General features: G+C 45.6%; 1 protein-coding gene across 3 annotated transcripts in view; it reads right to left on the bottom strand.

The window, feature by feature from the left end:
* Positions 1-4,454: 4,454 nt before the first annotated feature.
* The window catches only part of NOL10 (nucleolar protein 10), a gene marked incomplete at its 5' end in the record, with an annotated part of 85,539 nt that continues 67,981 nt past the window's right edge, over positions 4,455-22,012 (bottom strand). For all 3 annotated transcript variants that reach the window (XM_079721527.1, XM_079721529.1, XM_079721528.1), the window contains 4 exons: positions 4,455-5,290; positions 11,226-11,328; positions 20,880-21,127; positions 21,392-21,565. In XM_079721527.1, coding sequence (XP_079577653.1) covers positions 5,171-5,290; positions 11,226-11,328; positions 20,880-21,127; positions 21,392-21,565 — 645 coding nt within the window. In that variant the 3' untranslated portion in view covers positions 4,455-5,170. The remainder of the gene's footprint in view (positions 5,291-11,225; positions 11,329-20,879; positions 21,128-21,391; positions 21,566-22,012) is intronic.

Raw genomic sequence — 22,012 nt, 5'->3', positions numbered from 1 at the left:
ATCACATTTGATTTTCAGATGAATGATCTTTTTTTAATGTAAGTATGCCCCATGTAATACCTGGGACATATCTATACTAATAAGTTATGTTTATCTGAAATTGGGTGCCCTGTATTTTATCTGGCAACCCTACGGGATACTCCCTCCACTCAAAAGATGGTACCCAATTCCTCTCCCACTGTGAGTGGGCTGTACTTAGTGACTCACTTGTAACAAATCAAAGAAAGGGTAAGTGATGACGTGCCACCCCTGACACCAGGTCATAAAAAGCATAGTGGCTTCTGTCTTGGTCTCTCTTGCTGTCTGGGATCCCTTGCTCTGGGGGAGGGAGAACACTCGAGCAGCCCTATGGAGAGGCCCATGGGGCACGGAACTGAGGCCTCCTGCCCACAGCCATGTGTGTGAGCTTGGAAGAGGGATCCTCTGGGCCCAGTCAAGACTTTAGATGAGACTGTGGCCTTGGCGGACATCTTGATTGTATCTTCACGAGAGACCAGGAGTCAGAACCACCAGCAAAGCTGCTCCTGAATTCCTGATCCACTGAGGCTGCTGGATAACTGTTACTTTAAGCCACTATGTTTTGGGGCAATTACACGGCGATAGCAACTGTTACACCTACTAATGGATAGCACTCCAATAACTGTCCCCTGTCTCTCTGACGTCACTGTTTCCTTTTCCTGGCTCATTCCCAGTGGTGTGCAGCCATGCTGGATTTCTCCCACTTTAAAGAAACCTCTCTCTTGATCTCACGTTTTCTGTTCTCCTGTTTTCCCGAATGCCTGCCAACTGCTGTCTACAGTCACTGCTTCTGACTCCTTTTCCCCTCTTCTTTCCTGAACTGATCAATTAGGCCTTTCAGCTCTGTAAAAGCTCTTGTCAAGTGAGAACCACCCTCTGCTATTCAAGCCCAAATCTGATGATCTTCCGTCCACATCTAACTTGACTCAACTATTCATTTGATAAATACTTTATTAAGTAGCTACTATGTAACCAGGCATTGTACTAGGTGCTGGATATACAGCAGTAAACAAAACAGACCAGAAAAGAAAAGAAAAAACAATCTCCTCATCGTTATGGAAATCACATTCTGGTGTGGGGTGGAGGATGGCATAAACAATAAACAAGTAAAGCGCTACGAATATTTCTTGTAAAATGATACGATGTCTGGGATCAAAACACTTCAAAACAAAGGGCCAATGGACAGGAGCAAAGAGGAAACAGGATGAGCTTCTGTGGCTAATTACTGAAGCTGGATGATGACTGTGAACATGGAAGCTCATTAAACTGTTCTCCACTTTGTGTTTGAAATTTTCCATAGTAATACGTTTGTTTGTTTTTCTTCTCTTAAAGCACATTGTGGTGGGTATCGGTGCTGGGAGCAGGGGTGGGACGATTCTACACAGGGTGGTCATGACCTGAAAGGTGAGACAGACATGTCGTGGGCCGAGGAGAGAGTACTCCAGGCAGAGGAAAGGGCAGCTGCGGGGGCCCTGGCTTAAGAGAACGCTCTGCGTGTTCCAGAAACAGCATCCCACGGTGACGAGGAGTAACTGAAGGGGGCACAGGAGGGCCTGACCACGTCACGCCGTGGAGGCTCTGAGGATCTGGGTGTTTGCTCCGAGCGTAGCCCTGCAGGGTTCTGAGAGGAGAAGGGACCTGACCGGGTCTGGTTCGAGTGGAACCCATCCTCACCCACTCAGTCCCACACCAGCTCCGTCCTCTGGGTGAGTCAGCGACAGCTCCATCCCCGCCGGGGCTGGGGCCGCAGCCTCCTCTCCCCCTCATGCTCTGCCGCCAGCCCAGCCCACATCCTGCCAACGCACCTTCAAAACAAACCAGGTCCCACCACCGCCTCCGCCCGTCCAGGCCCGCCCGACTCACCCGAGGGCCGCGGCGCTTCTGCCCAGTCTTCTCACGGCAGCTGGAGGATAAGTGAGGCAGGTCTTCCATGAGGTGGAAACCCGTACAACTGTCTTAGGAACTTTAATCATTTCAGTTGCAGGCATAATAAGACGTCCATGAATGGCGCTTGAACAGCACGTTATAGTATGAGGACATCACAAATAGCACGATTCGTTGGTATCATGGTAGGTATGGTGAGAGTATACAGTTGTTCATAGAACAGAAAAATATTTGAAAAGATACACCTTCTACTGTTAGTAGTTACGGATTAGTTGGGAATTTGTTATCATGGGTACATGTGACTTTGATGAAATAATTCTGTTTCTTATGACTTTAAGTGAAGTATAACATGACACAGAAAAGTGTGCAAGTCATGAGAGCAGCTCAGCACCCAGGTGAAGGACTGGAATCAACCAGGTGCTATAGACGCCCCATCATGTCCCTCTTCGACCACTTTCCCCTCTCTCCAAAAGGAACCGCTGCCCCAGCTGCTGGAAGCAACTTTCTTTTAATAGTTGGACCAAAAAAAAAAAATATTAGGCATCAGGTCGAGGGTGTCAGAGAACAAAGGGGATCTGGTACAGGCAGGCTTAGAGAAGTCGTGACTCAGTAACCGCAGGGTGGTCCAGAGGTAAAACCCACACCCCCAGCTTTAGGCTGGGCCTCTCCTACTGGCTCAGGAACCCCCTGCCCTGGAGAAGCACGGCCACATCATCGGGCTGCTGAGGAAGCTATCAGAAACACAGGGAAATTATGGAGCACGAAACCCGTGTTTAACATTTTTAAAACAGAAGACTTCAAAGAAATGGGGGGATTGTAGCAGGTGCTTCAGGAATCGCCACTCTGAAGAGGTGGGGCTGTTTAAGGGGTCGCTAGGGGAACAGCAGGGCCTGGAGGATGCGCTCTGCAGCTTTCTATCTATCCAGCAAGTTTTACTCGAATGTCCCTCACAGCTTCAGCTCAGGCCCTCCATCTGCCCTTTCAGGAATCCCCCAGAACAAAAGCTGAGGGGCACCTCGCTCTAGGAACATCTTGATATTAAAGAATATATTGAGGGACTTCCCTGGCGGTCCAGTGGTTAAGAATCCACCTTCCAATGCAGGGGACGCGGGTTCAATCCCTGGCCAGGGAACTAAGATCCCACGTGCTGTGGAGCAACTAAGTCCGCGTGCCACAACCACGGAGACCACGCGCTCTGGAGCCCGCACGCCACAACTAGAGAGAAGCCCACATGCCACAACTAAGACCCGACGCAGCCATACATACATACATACATACATAAAATAGTACAAAAAAAAAAAAAAAAGAATATGTTGCGTTCAGAGGGGCGCGTGTGCAGAGGGGAGGGGGCGTGGCTGCTGGGCGAGCCCTTCCTGAACCCGTGCGAGGCACTCGTGCACGTACGGGCCGCGTTCACTCCTCACCGAGATACAGCATCAGGCCCACTTACAGGAGCAAACGAGACTCAGAGATGTTACGGTCAGTGGGTACGGAACTGGTAGCAACAGGCCTGGGACTCCACCCTGGGTCAGGCCGGCCCCGCTGCCAGCGTCCCAAGCGTCCAGAATGGGTCCACACCATCCTCCTGGCCCTGGCGATGCTCCGGACTCAGACGAGCCCTAGCTTCACAGGGCGAATGAGGCCCCTCTGCCAGCTGCAGCACTGCTTCTGGAATCTGGCACGTGGTGTACTGGCTCCCCACATCACACGGAGGACCCCGAAGAAAGAAGGAAAAGGGGGGCCCGGGAAGGCCAGGTGTATGTACGGAAGAGCCTGACCCCAGGAAACAGGTCTGGAGCACAACCCTCAACCCCTGGGGAAAAACTCCAGCTGGCAGTGTCCTTCTTTAAGTTCTTCTCAAACTCCCAGCTCCTGAAGACAGCAGCGTGGGAGACAGAAACGCGAGCCACAGAAAGCTGAAGCCCTGTGAAGAGCTTAGGGGACGAGGTGAGAAAGGAACGTACCGAACAGGTGGGGGACCCTCTGGTATCACAACACAAGTTGGGTTGGCTGCCCATGTAACCAGAGTCTCTTTCTGGTGACCGTGTCTGTGTACACACACACACACACACACACACAAACACACACACACACACACACGCCTTTTTTCTGGAAATGTACTCTCTCAGACCACAGAGGTAACAGTGTGAGCCACGCCGTTCCCTGCCTGGGGGAGCAGGCAAGTCTGCACAGAAGCGGAGGTACAACGGGGAGGGGGTGTAGAAGAGAAGAGGGGAGACCTGAGGAAACAGGAGTAATGTTGAAACAGGAGGGAGAAAAGAAGGGAGGGCAGACCGGCCTGGGTTTGGAAGGCCTGGATCCAGGTGTCCCGAGGCAGTTAAGGCTCGACAGCCTGGCTGTGTTAGTTAATTGACGCCTTTGCCTTTTTGCTCACAGCATTTCAAGTTAGATTCTATCATTTACAATCCAAAGAGTCACTATCCCAGTTGTACATAAAGAAACGCATCTCCAAAATCACATTCATACACAAAAAACTAAGGAAACCAAAGTTATTTCTCAAATTAACTCAAGGAATGGGTCTCTCTCCAAGAAGCTGTTAAATGAAAGCATTTATTTTTATAAACATTTTCTCCAGCCAGTATGTCTCTAATTACACTTAAGAAACAGAATAATAAAAAAAAAATCTGTATTTCATCCTGTGCCAAGTTAAAAGAATATCCAGTAGCTTCCACTTCTTGTTTTAGGCTGTTATTACCATTACTTTATATTCTCTTGGTATAAAAATATGTTTAAAAAAATCCCAAACTAACACATAAACAAGCAACACAGCTACCAGCAAGCATATCCTTATAAACATAAACACGACCAACGCTCACAAGTCAGGCAAGACAGGAATGGCACCTCGGGGTGGTTGATTCATGGAGGGCGGCAGGCAGTGCCAGGAAGTTTCTGGAAGACCGTCAGTCCTGGTTTTCAGCACAAGAGAACCTCTCGTGTCACGGTGCACGTTTCACAATATTCAAAGACAACCACCTCGTTTACGTGATTAAAACCGGGGAAAGCGACAATGTTCTTGGGGAGCCACAAGGCACAGAAGCGCCCTGGGGGCACCGCACGGCCAGTGGGCGCAGCCCCGCAGTCTGACCAGAGGCCTGGGACCGGCTGCCAGATGTCAACCCCTGCAGACGCAGCGAGGGTTTCCGCGGGGCTCCGGGAGCGCGCGTCCCCGGCGCAGACAACACCCTCTAACGATGGTCAAGTAGGGGAGACGAGCTCCTCTGAACCACACGTGGGATCGGTTCCAGACTCAGTGGAACGGCCGTCCTCTCCTGGGCCTGGACTTCAGGTGACCGGCTGAACGGCGGAGGGTCTTCCTCTCTTGTCGGTGCAGTTTCGCAGCCTCCTGCTGCTTCTTCTGCTGTTCCGACTAAAAGAGGAAGTTAAGTGAGGAGAGGGAAAGAGAAAGGAGAGGCCAACACCCCTTTTGTGTGACCATCAGAACGCCAACAGTACAACCACCAATTACTGCCTGCTCCGGCAGGAACAGCAGGACGAGGGCCAACCTTTACGGTCACTGTGAAACCTGAAGTCCTAAACCCCTGGGGAAGAGAACGGCCTTGACACACGGGTCTAAACCACACGGTCTGAGGCTGGCTTTCCAACTCCCCACACAACACGGCCCCTCCCAGGAGAGCCAATTTTAAGAGGACGCTATTGCTTTCAAGATATCCACGACTTCTCGTGTAGAACTGTCTTTCGTTTACAAGCCAGAGCCATTCGTTAGTTTACTCACACTGTCTTAAAGACAGAAAAATACTTCTGTGCCCTGAAAGCGTATAATAACCCACCCATGATTAAGCGTTCAGTCTCCAGAGTTGGTTCCAAAGAGTTTTTGGCTATTTCCAAAAAGTCAGACTCCCCTTGAAAGGCAGAGATCTACCATTAAATGCTGATAAAGGCTCGGCAGACACATCAGTCACAAGTTCATGGCTGGAATGGGTGCGTGGGCTCCAGGCGGGCTGCTTGAAAGGCACCGTTCTCAACACTCGGGCGAGAGCCAGACCTTCTCCAAACAGTTTCACTATGTTTAGCAGAAATTCTTAAAAGAGAGGAGTTTCAACGCAGAATCCGCGAAGAAGGTACAAGCGATATAGTTTTAAAAACACTTTTGGTGGTTGGGATAATACAAACTCCTAACCATGAAGCTCAAAAAAATATTCTTAGCCGGTGGAACTGACAGGAGGTAACTGTGAAAGCAGTGGCAGGGACAAATTTTTAAAGGTTGAAAAACACTGCCTTCTAGACACTTACGTACGCAGCCTGCCTGCCGGTGACCTGTATTTTCCATGCACCTGAAAATACTCCCTTGTATTTTAGTCTTGAAGAGAAAGTCCCTGTGTTCACTTCCAGCTGGTATGATTCAATATTTTAAAGAGTTGGAAGGTGAGGGAATCGTGAGAAAGGAAAGCAATTTATAAGACCAAAAAGAGATGAATCGCCCCTATTCTAGGAGACTCTTAGAGATTCCGAATAATCACTTAAGTTCTTTTTCTGATTCTTACCATCTTTGCAAAGAATAAAGCCTGCCCTGTGTACTCCTCCCCTCGGCTCTGCCTCGGCCCCGTCCCAGCCCGGGGTGCTACCCGCACCCCACGGGCCCCGCACTGCAGGGGAGGAGCCTCCAGCCACAGGACTTTTAAAAAATAACCACAGTATGTAGTCTTCTGCTAACTAGAACGTTTCAATCACTTTCCACGGCTCTTAGGACTGAGGTTAAAATTGAACACGACCTACTCACCAGGCCCCACAGGACAGCTCTACACGTCTTTCTAGTTACACCCGAAGCCACAGCTCCCCTCCCCAAGATGGCTGTTCCACACGCACAGGCGCCTTCAGATCCCCGAGCGCGCCTGGAACCCCGCCTGCCCCACCCAGGCTCTGACTTGACTCTAAGATCCAGCCTGTCCGTCACTCAACTGCCCCGCACTCCAAGGTCCAGGCCAGGCCCCTGACACTCACAGCCCCGGGCCTCCCTGGGGGCACGTCCCACATTACAGTGATGTGACTGTAGGTGTATCCCCCTCTATAGCCTGAGGACTGCGGTGGCAAAGACCAAGTCTGTCTTGTTCTGTGTATCCCCAGCATGTGGCACAGAGCAGGTATTTGATACATATTTATTAACGGAAAAGTCAGAAACCCCGAGGGAAGCTGCATACTCCCTAGCAGACCAAATAACGGTGTCACCAAGACCCCTGTAAAGTCAGTGAATTTGTTTTTTCATGTTAAAAAGTATCCCCAGGGCTTCCCTGATGGCGCAGTGGTTAAGAATCCACCTGACAGTGCAGGGGACACAGGTGCGAGCCCTGGTCCAGGAAGATCCCACATGCCGTGGAGCAACTAAGCCCGTGCGCCACGACTACTGAGCCTGAGCTCTAGAGCCCGCGAGTCACAAATAGTGAGCCTGCGTGCCGCAACTACTGAAGCCCGTGCACCTAGAGCCCGGCTCCGCACAACAAGAGAAGCCACTGCGACGAGAAGCCCGCGCACAGCAACAAAGAGTAGCCCCCGCTCGCTGCAACTAGAGAAAGCCCGCGCGCAGCAACAAAGACCCAATGCAGCCAAAAATAAATAAATAAATTTATTAATTTTTTTTTAAAAAGTATCCCTAAAAAAAAGTGCTTCTTGTCCAAATAACTTTGGGAAAATAAAATAAACATGAACAGGGTGTTCTGGTTGGGGCTTTTAAGTCAGGTGCTGTTATGCGTCTCTAATACAGACATCAGTAGTAGATTTCCCTTATGTGTCCGGTGGCAAAGCCCCTTTCCACGAGGCCCTGCCCACTGGTCCCCACAAGGCAGGAGCCTACGCAGGAGCTCGTATGCAAGAGCGATCGTCCTGCAGACAAACTCCTGTCCAGAAAAACCTCTCATCAGCCCCCTTCTGAAAAGAGGCTGTATTTGGAAGACGTCGCCATCATGTGACCCATTTGCTATAACCGAAGAGCCACTAGCTCACTCCCCTCCCTGTTCCCGTCCCGACTCCTTCCCCTACAGCCACAGCAGCCCTGTCACAGAGACAGGGGACGATGAACACAAAGCCACACCCTCGCACTAGCAGCGACCCAGGGCCCCTGAGGGACTGAACTACAGGACATTTGAAACAGGATTTGGGACCTAATCCCAGTTTTGCCATCTCACAATTTTAAATAATATTAAAGCATAAGTTTTCCCCCTCAATTTGATTCACATATGAAAATACTGGGAAAACTCGAGATCTTACCTGGCTATATCGTACCCCTAGTATAAAAAGATCTGTATAAACAAATACACAAACAATTCCCTAAATACTCTTAAGTAAAACTAAGACTTAATAGTTAAAATTTTGTTAGTCAAATGATAAAACAGGCATAAGCCAAACACCAACTGATGCATTCCCCAAAATAGTTTCCAAGCCTCTGCTAGACTCAACCACGAGGTTGTTTTAAGTATTTTTTACTTAGTGCTTCTTTTGTTTTCAGGGGGAAAAAACCCCAAGAAAATCAGAACCATCTTATTTTCACTTTACCACGAATACAAACTGATATTCAACTCAGTACCTTCCAATTCAGGGGAAAAAGTGGGAAAGGAGTGTGCATGCATCCTCCTTAAGCTCACTCCGTGCCACAGAGGGAGCACAGGGCCAGGGCAGCCGCGGGCCTGAGGTCCTCCCACAGCTGCCGCGCGCCTGATGCCCCCTCGGCCTCTTGGACTTCAGAGGGAATCGGGAAACGTTTGCCGGTACACAGAGAATTTCTAAGAAACTAGGTACAGGCACAATTAGTTCATCTGAACACACAGCCAGCTTTGGCTTATTTAAATGAGAAGTGTAAGAGTGCAAATTTGCTCTAAATGGAGGCAGATTTAACTGAAAAGCTTCTTACGCTTAGAATAAAGACGTTCTGGGGGGTGGGGTGGGAGGAGGGGGGACTTGGAGAAAGGTGGTCAAAAGACATAAACTTCCAGTTACAAGATAACTAAGTCCTAGGGATGTAACGTACAGCGTGGTGACTACCGCTAACACTGCTGTATTATATTATACACATGAAAGCTGTTAAGACAGTAAATCCTAAGAGTTCTCATCACAAGGAAAAAACAATTTTTCTTCTTTTTTTTTTTTTGCTTTTTCTTTTTATTGTATCTATATGAGATAATGGATGGTAACTAAGGAAAACAATGTCCTTATCATTTGCCAAGCCTCCTGATGACACCAAGAGAACTGTCAAAGAATCAGAGATGAATGGGAGAGGATGTGAACAGACATTTCTCCAAAGAAAATATACAAATGGCCAATAAGCACATGAAAAGATGCTCTACCCTCATTAGTCACCAGGAAAATGTAAGTCAAAACCACAATGAGATACCACTTCACAACCACTAGGATGACAACAATAAAAAAGAGAATAACAAGTGTTGGCAAGGATGGGGATAAAATGGAACCCTCATACACCACTGGTGGGAATGCAGAATGGTGCCATCGCTTTGGAAAACAGTCTAGCCGTTCCTCAAAAAGTTAAACACTTATCATATGGCTCAGCAACTCCATTCCTAGGTATATACCCAGGAGCAACAAAAACATGAGTCCGTGCAAAAACATATGCCTGAATTTTCACAACAGCATTATTCATAATAACAACAACAAAAAACCCACCCCAAATGTCCATCAACAGATTAAAGGATAAGCAAAATGTGGTATATCCACACAATGAAATATCAGTCATAAAAAGGAATAAAGTTCTTACACATGCTACAACATGGATTAATCTTTAAAACATGCTAAGGTGAAAGAAGCTGGTCGCAAAAGAAAACATGTTGAATGATTCTATTTATATACAGTGTTTTAGAACAGGCAAATCCATAGGCAGGGGAGATGTGAGTAGGGGGTGACTGCACAAGGGGTCTCCTTTTGGGGCGATGAGGATGTTCCAGATTTAGACAGTGGTAATGAACACCCAACTTGGTGAATATACTAAAAGCTCTGAACTGTACACTTTAAAAGGATGAGTTTTATGATACGTGAGTTAGAACTCAATCTTAAAGAAGAACCAGAGGCGGAGTCTTTGTCACTCTTTCCCTCTTGGAGACAATGTATATTAAGGAAGATTGACTAAATGAGAAAAAAAATCTGAAAAATAAAACCATGTAGCAAAAACAGAAGTGAAGTTTTCCCTCTCCTAAGAACAAAGAAAAATAAAGGGAACAGTGAACAGGCTAGAGAAGAAACATAACCTGGCCTGAAAGAGTTCATCAATCCTAGTTTTATTTTAACTGTTACTAATCTGTAGTGTCTGTAGTTAGATCTGTCCTTCACAAAGCTAACCTGTCACCCCTAATCCTGTGTAATTTACATTCTGCACCTGGTATTTGCTCCCCCTGTAACCTCTTGTAGCAAATCACCCCTTGTAGCCGTTTGCACTTCAGAAAGGAGGTCACAGACTGATAACCCAGAGACTAAGGGACCCAATTACCTGGTTGCCTGACTCCAGTGGGGACTGTTTTGAAATAATGCAAGAAGAAGAAGAATGTGAGACCTTCACCATTTTGATCCTTATCACTCCCTTCGGACTGCGAACTCCCCTATAAGAATCCCTGTTAACTCCCCAGGAAGGGGGGGCACGGTTCTTGAGGCGCTAGCCTATTGTGTCTTCCCTTTGCCTGGCAAAGAAAATAAAAAGCCTCTCTACTGCTTATCTTCCAAATCTGTCTCTGTATTTGTATTCGGCACCGGTGCACAGGGAACCAAGATTTGGCAAGAGCTTCACCCGTGAGTTACTGGCAAATATTTACAGCAGTTTATTCATCCTTCAATGGGTGCCAGGCATCATCAGAGCCGGCTAAAGAAATGACTGTTATAAGTCAGTTTAGAATAACCTACTACCGGCAGAAACTATGTACCCTGGACAAGCTGATCTTACTGCCATGAACATATCAGAACTCACCAGTTCTTGATCTCCTTTAAGTCCACGTGAGCCTGAACTATTCCATTACACCGCAGGAGGTCACGACTTGTGCTTCTATTAGAAGAGCCCATTCAGGTGGTCCAGCCACCCAGAAACCACATGGTAGCTCCTACCAACAGTACCAAGCCTGGGGTCCCTGAGGCCCTGTCTTCCTCAGGACACCAGAAACATGCCAGCTCTGCCGAGGCTAAGCAGTGTGCTTGCGGCCCAGGACGCGTCCTGGCTGCAGGAAAAATGCCTGAAGAGAACACAGCTCCTCAACAGGGGAAAAGCCTGGGAAGGCAGCTCTGAGGTCACACACACACAACACTACTGGAGGCCTATTTTTCTTCTGTAAATTAAAAAAGAACATTAAAAAGCAACTTACCTTCTTTAATGTAAATGTCAATTGTTTGCTGCCAACCGTGGTGTCCGATACACTCAGTGTCCCATTTTTCGCTTCGAGTTTCAACCGGTCTTCAAGGGTTTTACTGCAGGAAATTTAAGAGAATGACATATTAATTAGCATTTCGTTTTGATTTACCATTTGAAACAAGTTTTAATTAGAACTGATCACACGAAGAATGATCTTTCACAAATTTGGTAAAGGCAGAAAATGGCACTCGTTTAATACAATCCATGGGGAGAATTGCGGGCACTCAAACCGTCATTATTCAGACTCAGCAGATCCCTAGTAGAAACAATGGCTGCCCCAAACACCCGCTAATTTAATATTTTAAGTGGTGGTTCCACATACTTCAATGGTTGCTACTTATCTTACTAAATCACATTTCTGAAGCCAAAATGCAAAGGAGCAATATTTCTGAAGCCTGTAATTTACTGTAATGGTCAGTGGCACTTACGCTGCTAAAGCATTTTATATGTGATCCAGGCATGAGTTAGGTATGTGAGCATCTCAGCAACCCATTCACCTTCTACAAAGGACTGAACACAAAGGAAGCTCTCCAGGTCAAGCCACAGAGAAGTGCTGTGAGAATTCTGATTTGTCCTTCACTCGGTCTTAGCTCATGGACCACACTCATCAACCACAGTATGACCAACTTGAAACATGAATACTCGGCTGATTACACAGAGAAAACGAAAGCAGTTACACTGAGGGTAAATTCTATCTGATCCAGCCCTATTCACTGCTACTTCTCCAAGTGTTTTCCTTTCAATTTCTTACCTGAATTACCCTTTCTGACACAATTTGCCCAAATTTCAATTTCATTTCATTTCTTGATCATGTTTCTAAGGCCTCTTTTTATAATCTTTGTCCCTGTTATGGTTTGCTGTGCCCGGCAACTGACTGCCATCTACAACAATCAAGACGTTAAATTTGAATTTTGTACCAGTTATATAACACTTCACTGAATGTTCTTATAATAATGTATTATTATAAAATCAGATAATTGTTAAGCTGGTTTAGAGGGAAAAAAACAGAATTAAGCCTAAAGACAGACATTTTGAGTAAGTTTTAAAGTTAGCTCTAGCCCTCCTAGAAAAGGCTAAAAGCAACACCCTCATATCCCTGGGATGAAACTAGGAGGGGAAAAGAGAGGGAACAAAAAACAAGAATATAGTTTTCTCTTCTATTTGGTTCCTTCCTCAAAAAAAAGTAAATATAGGCTTTCCTGGTGGCGCATTGGTTGAGAGTCCGCCTGCTGATGCAGGGGACACGGGTTCGTGCCCTGGTCCGGGAAGATCCCACATGCTGCGGAGCGGCTGGGCCCGTGAGCCATGGCCGCTGAGCCTGCACGTCCAGAGCCTGTGCTCCGCAACGGGAGAGGCCACAGCAGTGAGAGGCCCGCGTAACGCAAAAAAAAAAAAAAAAAAAAAGTAAATATACTTCCCTTTCCAATCCTCCTTGCACCAACTTAAAACTGCACCCTTTTTAAAAGTTAATATGAAAAAACGTGGTTGAATTTAAAAGGGTGTGTGCGCACTGTGTGAAAGGGTCTTCTTTTTCCTGAAATATGATCTTTGTAACTAATTACTGAGTAGAACACAGCTCCTAAATGATCCATTAGACAAAGTGATGCTCCTTTGAAATTCTGAAGCCAATGTTTGATGTTTACACCTTTGAAAGCCCTACCTCTAGTTTATGACTACTAGTTAGTACTAAGCATACATGATTTGAGACATAAACGTGGTTAGCATAAAAGTGGCACTGTTTTCTAAGCAATAATGTTATTAAGAAGCACTTTTAAAGTACTTTTCATCTTCAAAGTTCTTAACAGACTAACTAATTAATCCTTTCAACATCCCTGAGACAGAAGCGTTTATCCTCTTATAGATGGCACAAAGGGAGGCAAGATGTTCTAGGACTTGCCCCAGGCCACAGAAGGATTCAAGCCTAAAACCAGGATTCCACGTGAAGAATTTCTGGTTTCCAGGCGTGTGTCAGACCATGCCTGATTTATAAAGGTTTGTTCAGGAAATGTGTCCACTAAGTATTCTAAATGACAAGCTTCCACATGACAAACTGAAAGAGAAATTAAGGTTTGGTTTCGCCTTTTTTTCACTTGAGCAGAACTCAAAGGTGACGTGTAAACTGACTCCAGCGCGCCTGTGACTCATGTCAGCTCTGCAAATTCCTCCAACCCTTCACTGCACTTTTGTTCTTTCCTTTCAGAGCTGTAAATGCTGAGATTTTAAAGGTAACAGGAGTTCTGAATAAGTATGGGGCCGCTGAGACAAGGTGGTACACAGAGAACACTAATTTGGGAAGAAAAAGACTTTTCAAGTAAATTGTGGGAAATGACTACTCTTTTCAGGGTGACCTATTTCCTGCAGATAGGGCAGAGAAGCTCCGGTCTCCTCTCCGTGTACCTGGCTGGGCACCTGCAGAAACTTGTTCTGCCTCGGCTGCTTGGAGAGACTTGGAGAGACCTGAGCTTTAGGAGGAGCCCTGGCAGAGGATCAGACGCAGGGGCCGAGGGCAGAGGCTCCTGCAGTAAAGCAGGTCCCACTTCCCTCCCTTTAAGTCGGCTCGCGGAAAGCGGCTGTGAATCACCAGTCCCGAAGCCTGAATTCCTGAAGTGTGAATTCGCTCAGAGGTGTTTGAAGATGCAGTCAGGCCCCTGAAAACTGTCTCCTGTAACCGAAGAGGAAAACGCAGAACCCCCCCTGCCCGTCCTCCTCACGTTCGCCCAGCACTGGCCGGCCCTCCCTGTCCTGTTTCTCTTCCTGTCTAGGCTTCGGGTCGCGGGCCTCTGGCTGCTTTGTAACTGACGGTAAAGTTAAGAGGTTTAGGGAGAAAGTACCCCCCTGCCAGTCACAAGACGATCAAAACTCCCCCACATCTGCGGGGACTGCTAAGAAGACAGACATGGGCTGCAGAAGGTGGAAAGTGACAGGAATGACTCAGTATGGGATGGAGACGGTATGGGGGGAAGAACCTAAACGATCAGTACGGCTGCATTAAAAGAAAGAAGAAAAACAGGCATAAACTACGAGGGGAAAAAAAATCAAATTAGATATTTATTAGATGCCCCAGGACAGCCGAATGATTTACTTCTCTGAGGCTTTAAAACACACACACGCTGGGCTTCCCTGGTGGTGCAGTGGTTGAGAGTCCGCTTGCCAATGCAGGGGACGCGGGTTCGTGCCCTGGTCCGGGAAGATCCCACATGCTGCAGAGCGGCTGGGCCCGTGAGCCATGGCCGCTGAGCCTGCACGTGCGGAGCCTGAGCCTGTGCTCCGCAACGGGAGAGGCCACAACAGTGAGAGGCCCGCGTACCGCAAAAAAAAAAAAGAAAAAACAAAACACACACACGCTAGTATCTATTTCCTTAATTAAAACTAATTAAAAATAATGCTCCTCACAGGGAGATCAGCTCGGTGCTTTGTGACCGCCTGGAGGGGTGGGATGGGGAGGGTGGGAGGGAGGGAGATGCATGAGGGAAGGGATGTGGGAACAGATGTATATGTATGACTGATTCACTTTGTTATAAAGCAGAAACTAATAAAAAAAAAAAATAATAATAATAAAAAAAAAATAATGCTCCTTCACAGAGTTTTTAAATCACTCTGTGAGGAAAGGGAGGTAGGGGAGTGGAAGACATACCTAAAGGCGCCTGCTTTAGTACAGCATTGAGAAGAGCGAAATGAGCTTAACAGAAAGGAATCACCCCACACAGTCTACATCAAAGGGAGTAAGAAGAGAATGGAGAAACAGAAGTATTTAAAATTTAAGTACTTCGTTTTAAATACATAACTTTGACAAATATTTACATACACTGTCAAGGTTATTGGAAACTATTTCAGTGCCTTCAGTTTGCATTCGTGGCTTCAAAGCCTCTATCTCAGCAGATATAAGTTCAAGCAACCATGGAATCGGTGATCTCCACTTGCAGCTCAGTTAAAATTTTAGAAGCTCCCTAACATCCACTGTTGTTGCAAGTGTGGGGAAACAGGCACCCTGGCAAGAGCGCAAAGGGCCCAAAGCCCTTCTGGAGGCCGATCTGGCCAAATTGATCGCACACCTCTTTTGGCCCAGCAAATTCCATCACTAGGTAAGACAGTCTAAAGAAATTCTTGCACGTGTATATATTTATAACTGTGAAAAAGGAAGAGAAAAACAAGAAACAACCTAAACATCCAAAATTAGATAGCATGGCCCATCCATCTTATGAAATATATATATATATTTTTTTTTTTGTTTTTGTTTTTTTTCTTTTTTTGTGGTAGGCAGGCCTCTACTGTTGCGGCCTCTCCCGCTGCGGAGCACAGGCTCCGGACACGCAGGCTCGGCGGCCATGGCTCACGGGCCCAGCTGCTCCGCTGCATGTGGGATCTTCCCGGACCGGGGCACGAACCCGCGTCCCCTGCATCGGCAGGCAGACTCTCAACCACTGCGCCACCAGGGAAGCCCTTTATGAAATATTTATGCAGCCATAAGGCAGACCTCCATGTATTTACCATGAAGAAATTTCGAAACCTATTGTTCAGTGAAAAGAGCACGTGAAACAGTAACAAGGTTAGTGTGATCCTTTCATGTCAAAGGCAGAAAAGCTACAACTGTACACGTGAGTGTGTGCATATATGGGAGTGACTGAAATCTAAGAAAGTGCCCAGAGCAGGACCTCAGGAAGGGAGTGTGGGTAGGAAGAGACTTTAACCTTTCATCCTATGTTCCTAAGTACTACAATGATAATATGCTCGTGTATTACTGGAGCACATATTACTGGAGTAATAAAAAGATTCTCTTTTTTTTAAAGTGAAAGTTTGGAATTAAACGGCTTTCAAAATTAGATTTTAAAAATGTTTATATTAAAAACGAGACTGCATTCTTTTAGTTCTTATCCACAATCAGTGAAGAAAATTAGCTGAAGAGTAAAAACTGGCCATAGTTATTTAATTTAAAGTGGATAAGGTTGCAGACATGATAAGCAGCTCACCAAGAGCTACTAAAGTAGCTGGTGAAGAAGATGAGGTCGTCAAAGGTAAAAAATGTCTTAAAAATCTTTGAATTTCCAGGACCTACCAGAGGGTAGGTGCTTCAAAGAATGCTTTCATGAATTGGGCTGAAAGGGCCACCTAGCATGTAGTATTTATTACCCAAGAAGAGGAGCTATCCTCAACTACTGAAATTTAGCAAGTTATCCCAAGGACTCTTTCTCTGGGGTTTACCAACAGACACCTCCAATATTTACATCATGTGCCGTAGACCAAGGCTGCCCCAGGTAACTGAAGAGGCTGATGTGCCCAGATTCCTGACGGAGGCCAGCCGGAGTGAACTCCGTCTTTCTACCTAGAAACACAATCATCTCCACCCATCCTGACTTCTCTCCCTTGTCTCTGAAGATGTACCGGTGCTCCTGGCCCCATTCACTCCTGACTGCTCACTTATTTCAGCTCTGCCAATTCAGTCCAGTCTCTCATTTCTTCACTCTCCCCTTCCTCTCTGCGTACTGATAAGTCACATCTCTCAAGCCTAAAAACCTTTTCCTATCAAGTTACTGGCTCTGAATTCCTTCCTTTCACTGCGAATGTCTTGAGAGGACCATCTATGCTAATTGTTCACAATATTCTTTTATCTCCCATTCATTCATCAATCCTGAGGAATTCATCACAATAAGACACTCTTCCTGCGGCCTTTTTCCAACCTCCATCCCGGGGACTCCCGTGCTCTGCCCGACATTTGTGCCCGCCCCTCTCGGTGAAATTCTCTCCAGGCTTGGCTCCTTCGTTTTCCTCCCGCCTCCTGAGCAGCTCCTTAGAGTAATGTTTACTGCCCGTATTCTCCTTTACCAGCCCTCTAAATCAGAATTCTCAGCCCCAGCCTAGCGATATATTCCCGACACCTCTAAAATCATATGTGTTACTTTGCATGCACTTGTATGCTGTCAGAGAGGTGTACGGTTTTCATCATAGACACAAGAAAAATACTTGTTGTTCCCAAGGGCTCCACTCTTAGGCCTCATCGCGCTCTACATAATTGTGGGAAGTTTTTTTTAGACCACAGTTTCGGTCCCACAATGAAGCTGGGATCTCTTACAGCAATGTCTCTAGCCCGCCTCCTACATTTCCATCTGTCAGCTGGACGTTACCAAGAAGACATCTGGGTCTTGCAGACTTGATGTGCTGAACACCCAGCTCAATACTTCAGCCTTAACTTTGTTTTTCATTCTGTAGCCCTTAGCTCGGTGGCAACACTGCTAGACATTTCAACACCACCCCTGACTCCTTTGACATTAAATTAGTAACCAAACAACGCTGCAGTGTGTGTCTTCTCCTTAGACATGCTTACGAATACTCATGCTCCTCTCCATCCCACACTTCAGGCTTTGGTCACTTCCCGCTGGGACTGCTGTGCAGTGTGTGAGCTCACCTCACAGGCCCAGTTTCTCCCTGCATTTTCTCTCTTAAACTGTGGTATTTCATAACAGTCTCTGGGAAATAGGGACTTTTCCGCTTATGTTTTTATTTTTATTTTCTACAACAAACGTGCTGCTTTTACTGTGTAAGTATTTCCATCGTTGGGAGGCGGGGCGGAGCAGATCTGATCACGTCCACCTCAGCCCAAACCCTTCCCTGGCCCGCCAGGCCCTGGGTCGGGCCTAACAGCCTCTCCGGCTCACCAGCTGCGCCCCTGCCGCTCACTCTGCGCCCTTGCTGCACTTGCACACAGCAGTCCTCTCTCCACGCCGCTCCCTCGGCCTAGAACGCCAGCTTTCCCACCCTGCTTTCTGTGCTCAGCTTTTTCTTTCAAGAGACCAGTTTTAATATGACCTCTAATAAAGACGGCCTCAAATCTCTAAAAACTGACCCGCTTTCTTCCTTGTACACGCTCCCCAGGCCTCTGAACAGCTCACAGTGTCAGCGAGAATGGGAACGCTACGGGTATGTGAGCTGTGCTTTTCCTTTCCATCCCCCGGGCCTAAAACAGCACTTTGCTCACATGAGGCACCCGATGAATGTCTGACTGATGAATGGGTGGGTGGAGAGGCTGACAGGTGGATGAACAGACACACAAACAAAGCGCAGCAGACTGGAAGGCGTATGAAAAGGTGCTGACAGACATATGCATTTATCTAAAGCCTTGTTACTACGTCAAGCAAAGGACTCACTCAAGCACCCAGTCAGGATTCACTCTTCACTTTTCCCTTTATAGAAATGGTTTTAAGGTTGGGCAAGTCCAAGTGAACTTTTAAACATAATACACTCGCTTCTGATGTTGTGTTTTGTTGACGGCCTTGTGGTAAGTCACAGAATAAACATAAGGAATCACTACAGCTGTCTGAAGGATAAATGGTTCAATGCTTCATTAAATAACATTAAAATATGACAAGTTCAGAATTTGCCAGAATAATCCAGTCAAGACCAGAGTTCAATAAGCAGTATGTGCCAAAATGCCAGCAAACTGCAGGCTATTCATACCAAAGGGTTATTACTTTAAGCAACTGGATTTGGCTTTTAAGCTTGTGTTAAGTATTATCACTCACATAGCTCCTCTTCTCAAAACAATTGTTTAACTTATTGACGTTTAACGTAGTAAGAACGTTTAACTGCAGTGCATTAACTTAGCTATTATTTATCATTAAATACTAAATTTTCATCCCTTTTGTTTTTTACATTAATATCCTACTACAACCCACAGGCAAAACAAGAATGTCAGTGAGTTTAGTCATGTCTCCCACCCCCAAATTGTGGCTTCCTGTTACCATGGTTACCCTGAAAACAACTGCTCCCAGATTTTCCTGGGTTTCAGGTAAATGAGTTCTTTTTCAGCAGATCTTGAAAGGGTAACTTCCAGAGTTGCCTGACATGTAGGCAAGGCATAGAAGATTCACACTCTCACAAGGATTTATCAAGTGCCTACTCGGGTCTAGGTACTGATCCAGGAGCTAGGGGTAAATAATGCAAGACAAAAACAGCAGTTAATCTAAAAAGAAATTCACTCCACGGAATCAGAATACTGAAAACAAGCAGTCTTCCCTCTGCTTCTGAGTAGGACTCCAAATAAAAATCTAAGAATGACAGCTACATAAAAAGCGAGGTTGCACATAGTGCTGATGGAACGTAAAATGAAGAAGCCTCTTTGGCAGTTTCTCAGAAGGTTAGACATGACGTTACCATGGGACCAACGATCCCACTCCTAGGTATGCAGCCAGGAGAAATGAAAACATATGTCCATGCAAACACATAGACAAATGTTCATAGTACCATTATTTGTGACAGGCAAAAACTGGAAACAACACAAATATCCTTCAACTGATAAATGGATAAATAAAATGTGGTATATCCATACCCTGGAATATTAGTCGGCAATAAAAACTAATGAAGTACTGACACATACTACAACATGGATGAACATGTAAAACATTATGCCAAGTAAAAGTAGCTGGACAAAACGCCACGTACTATATGATTCCATTTGTATGAAATGTCAGGGACTTCCCTGGCGGTCCAGTGGTTAAGAATCTGCCTTCCAATGCAGGGGACGTGGGTTCGATCCCTGGTCGGGGAACTAAGATCCCACATGCCGCGGGGCAACTAAGCCTGTGCGCCGCAACTACTGAGCCCCCGTGCTCTGGAGCCCGGGCACCTTGACTGGAGAGAAGCCCGCGTGCCCCAACTAAGACCAGACACAGCCAAATAATAAATAAATAAACATTAAGGAAAAAAAGAAATGTCAGAATAGGGAAATCTATAGAGGTAGAGAATAGATTAGTGGATGCCCGGGGATGGGGTGGGGTAAATGGGGGTGAATACCAACGGGGTAAGGAATTTTGTTTGGGGGCAATGAAAATGTTTTAAAACCGACTGCGGTGGTGGTCGCAGAACCCTGTGGATAGGCTAAAAACCAACGACTTACACACTTTAAGTACGTGACCTGTATGTTATACAAACTATATTTCAAGAAAGTTGTTATGAAAAAAAAAAAGTGAGGTTGGTAGGTAAAGAAAATTTCTTCAAAAGATATTAAGCCTATTACTAGATTCTGTCTACCAACGTCTCTTTTGTTAGAACCAGAATTTCTAGGTGCTCCTGGATCTAAGTTGAAGGGTTTGCTCAACATTTGGTTTCCCAGATATTTGCCAGAAACTGCTGAAATAAAGATGAATAGGCATATCTCCATTCCAGAAACAAGTCAGCCTGTCTCTCAATAACCTCCCCACCTTTTCCCCCTTCCTCCATCTGAAAAACCACCTTTTTCAAAACAGGAAGGTGGGGGCTAGAGAAGTACAGGGTACAGAGCTGGTATAGCCCCTGACCTAATGCCTCACCTGTCTGGCTTGGGTTGCTACCTCTTAATTACCACCATAATTTAAGAGTGTGGCTTCTGCAGTATAAAAGTGCTCCAGCGTATATATTTACCAATACTCATGGGGCCACACCTTGCACCTTATTGTATGTAAACTATACCTCAAAAAATTGTTAAAAATAATCACAGTAAAGACCAGTGTATTTCCCCTCAGGCCTTGTGGTGCTTCCCTCACATTAACTCCAAAGATCCAAATGCCACCTTTAGGGCAAGGAGAAAAGCAAGGCTGGGACAACTTGATGAACCATCACTGAAGGCTGTGCTACTCACTTCATCAGCTTCTGCTTTGTGGCAGAATCTCTGAAGCTTCTGAATTCTTCGCCTGCTTTGATCTCATAAAACTGGGGCTTGAGGACCGTCTGCCGGTCCTCCCTGAGCCGTTCCTGCCGCTTCACTTTTTCCTCCTGTTGGAGAAGTCGGCGCTGTTTCCTGACCTCTGCAACCCAGTCTTTTTCATCATCCGAACTCTCGGAACTTTCTGCATCACTTGGTTTTCCTTCCGGTTCTTCCTCCTCTTCCTGAAAATAAAAATAGTAAGAAGCAGCTCCTCTCCCCCAACCAAAAACACAGACCCACTGTTTTCTTTTAAATAGCATTAGCCCATCGGAGTACGTGACATTGCATGCATCAGAAAAAAACATCTTTAATTAAGTAAGATATATTCCTAAGCTGAAGGTCAAACAAATTACAGCTCAAGTTTGCTCAAAGACTCTTTCAACTTACACAGAAAACTTTATTTTAAACAAACAGGAGCAAATTCTAAATGATAAAGAGTACATTACTTTTTCATGAAGTTCCTGTTGCTCTAGGAGTCTTAGTTTCTTCTTCCTTTTTTCACTAATTTTGGAAACAAGTGGATTCAAAAGCCTAAATTCTTCACTCTCTTCGTCTACTTGGAAGTCAGGGTTCTCAAACATAACTTTAAATCGATCATCGGTGAGAATATTAGGAAGGCTCTATAAGAAAGAGAACGTCAAAATTTACAGTTAATATTGGAATAAAATCTGACCAGAAAGGTGGCTTAAAAACATTTTAATCAATAATAAATTAATAAGCTACATAAAGCACAACTTATTAAATTATTATGAAATTGTTAAAAGAATCAGTTTCCAGAACTTTCTAATTGCTTATCTCTTACCCACAATCAAATTCTATTCACCTATTTCACAGAAAATATGTATTAGTTGGCCGTTGCACACAATGAGCTAAGACTGAGTCTTTTGGCCTAACTTTATGCTTAATACATTAGAAAGAATTTTCTTCAACTAACATTTTTTGATACAAAAACATTTTTCAAGAAAATACATGTTTTTGAAACATGGCTTTTTAAGCATAGCTACTATACTGAATGAAAATTAGTGAGACTTTCAACTTCATATTCTAAAACTGGGAGAGGAAGTTGC

Source organism: Hyperoodon ampullatus, assembly GCF_949752795.1.
Source record: "Hyperoodon ampullatus genome assembly, chromosome: 15".
NCBI lineage: Eukaryota > Metazoa > Chordata > Mammalia > Artiodactyla > Ziphiidae > Hyperoodon > Hyperoodon ampullatus.
Note: the sequence above shows the minus strand (reverse complement) of the source record. Positions and strands in the feature narration are given on the sequence as shown.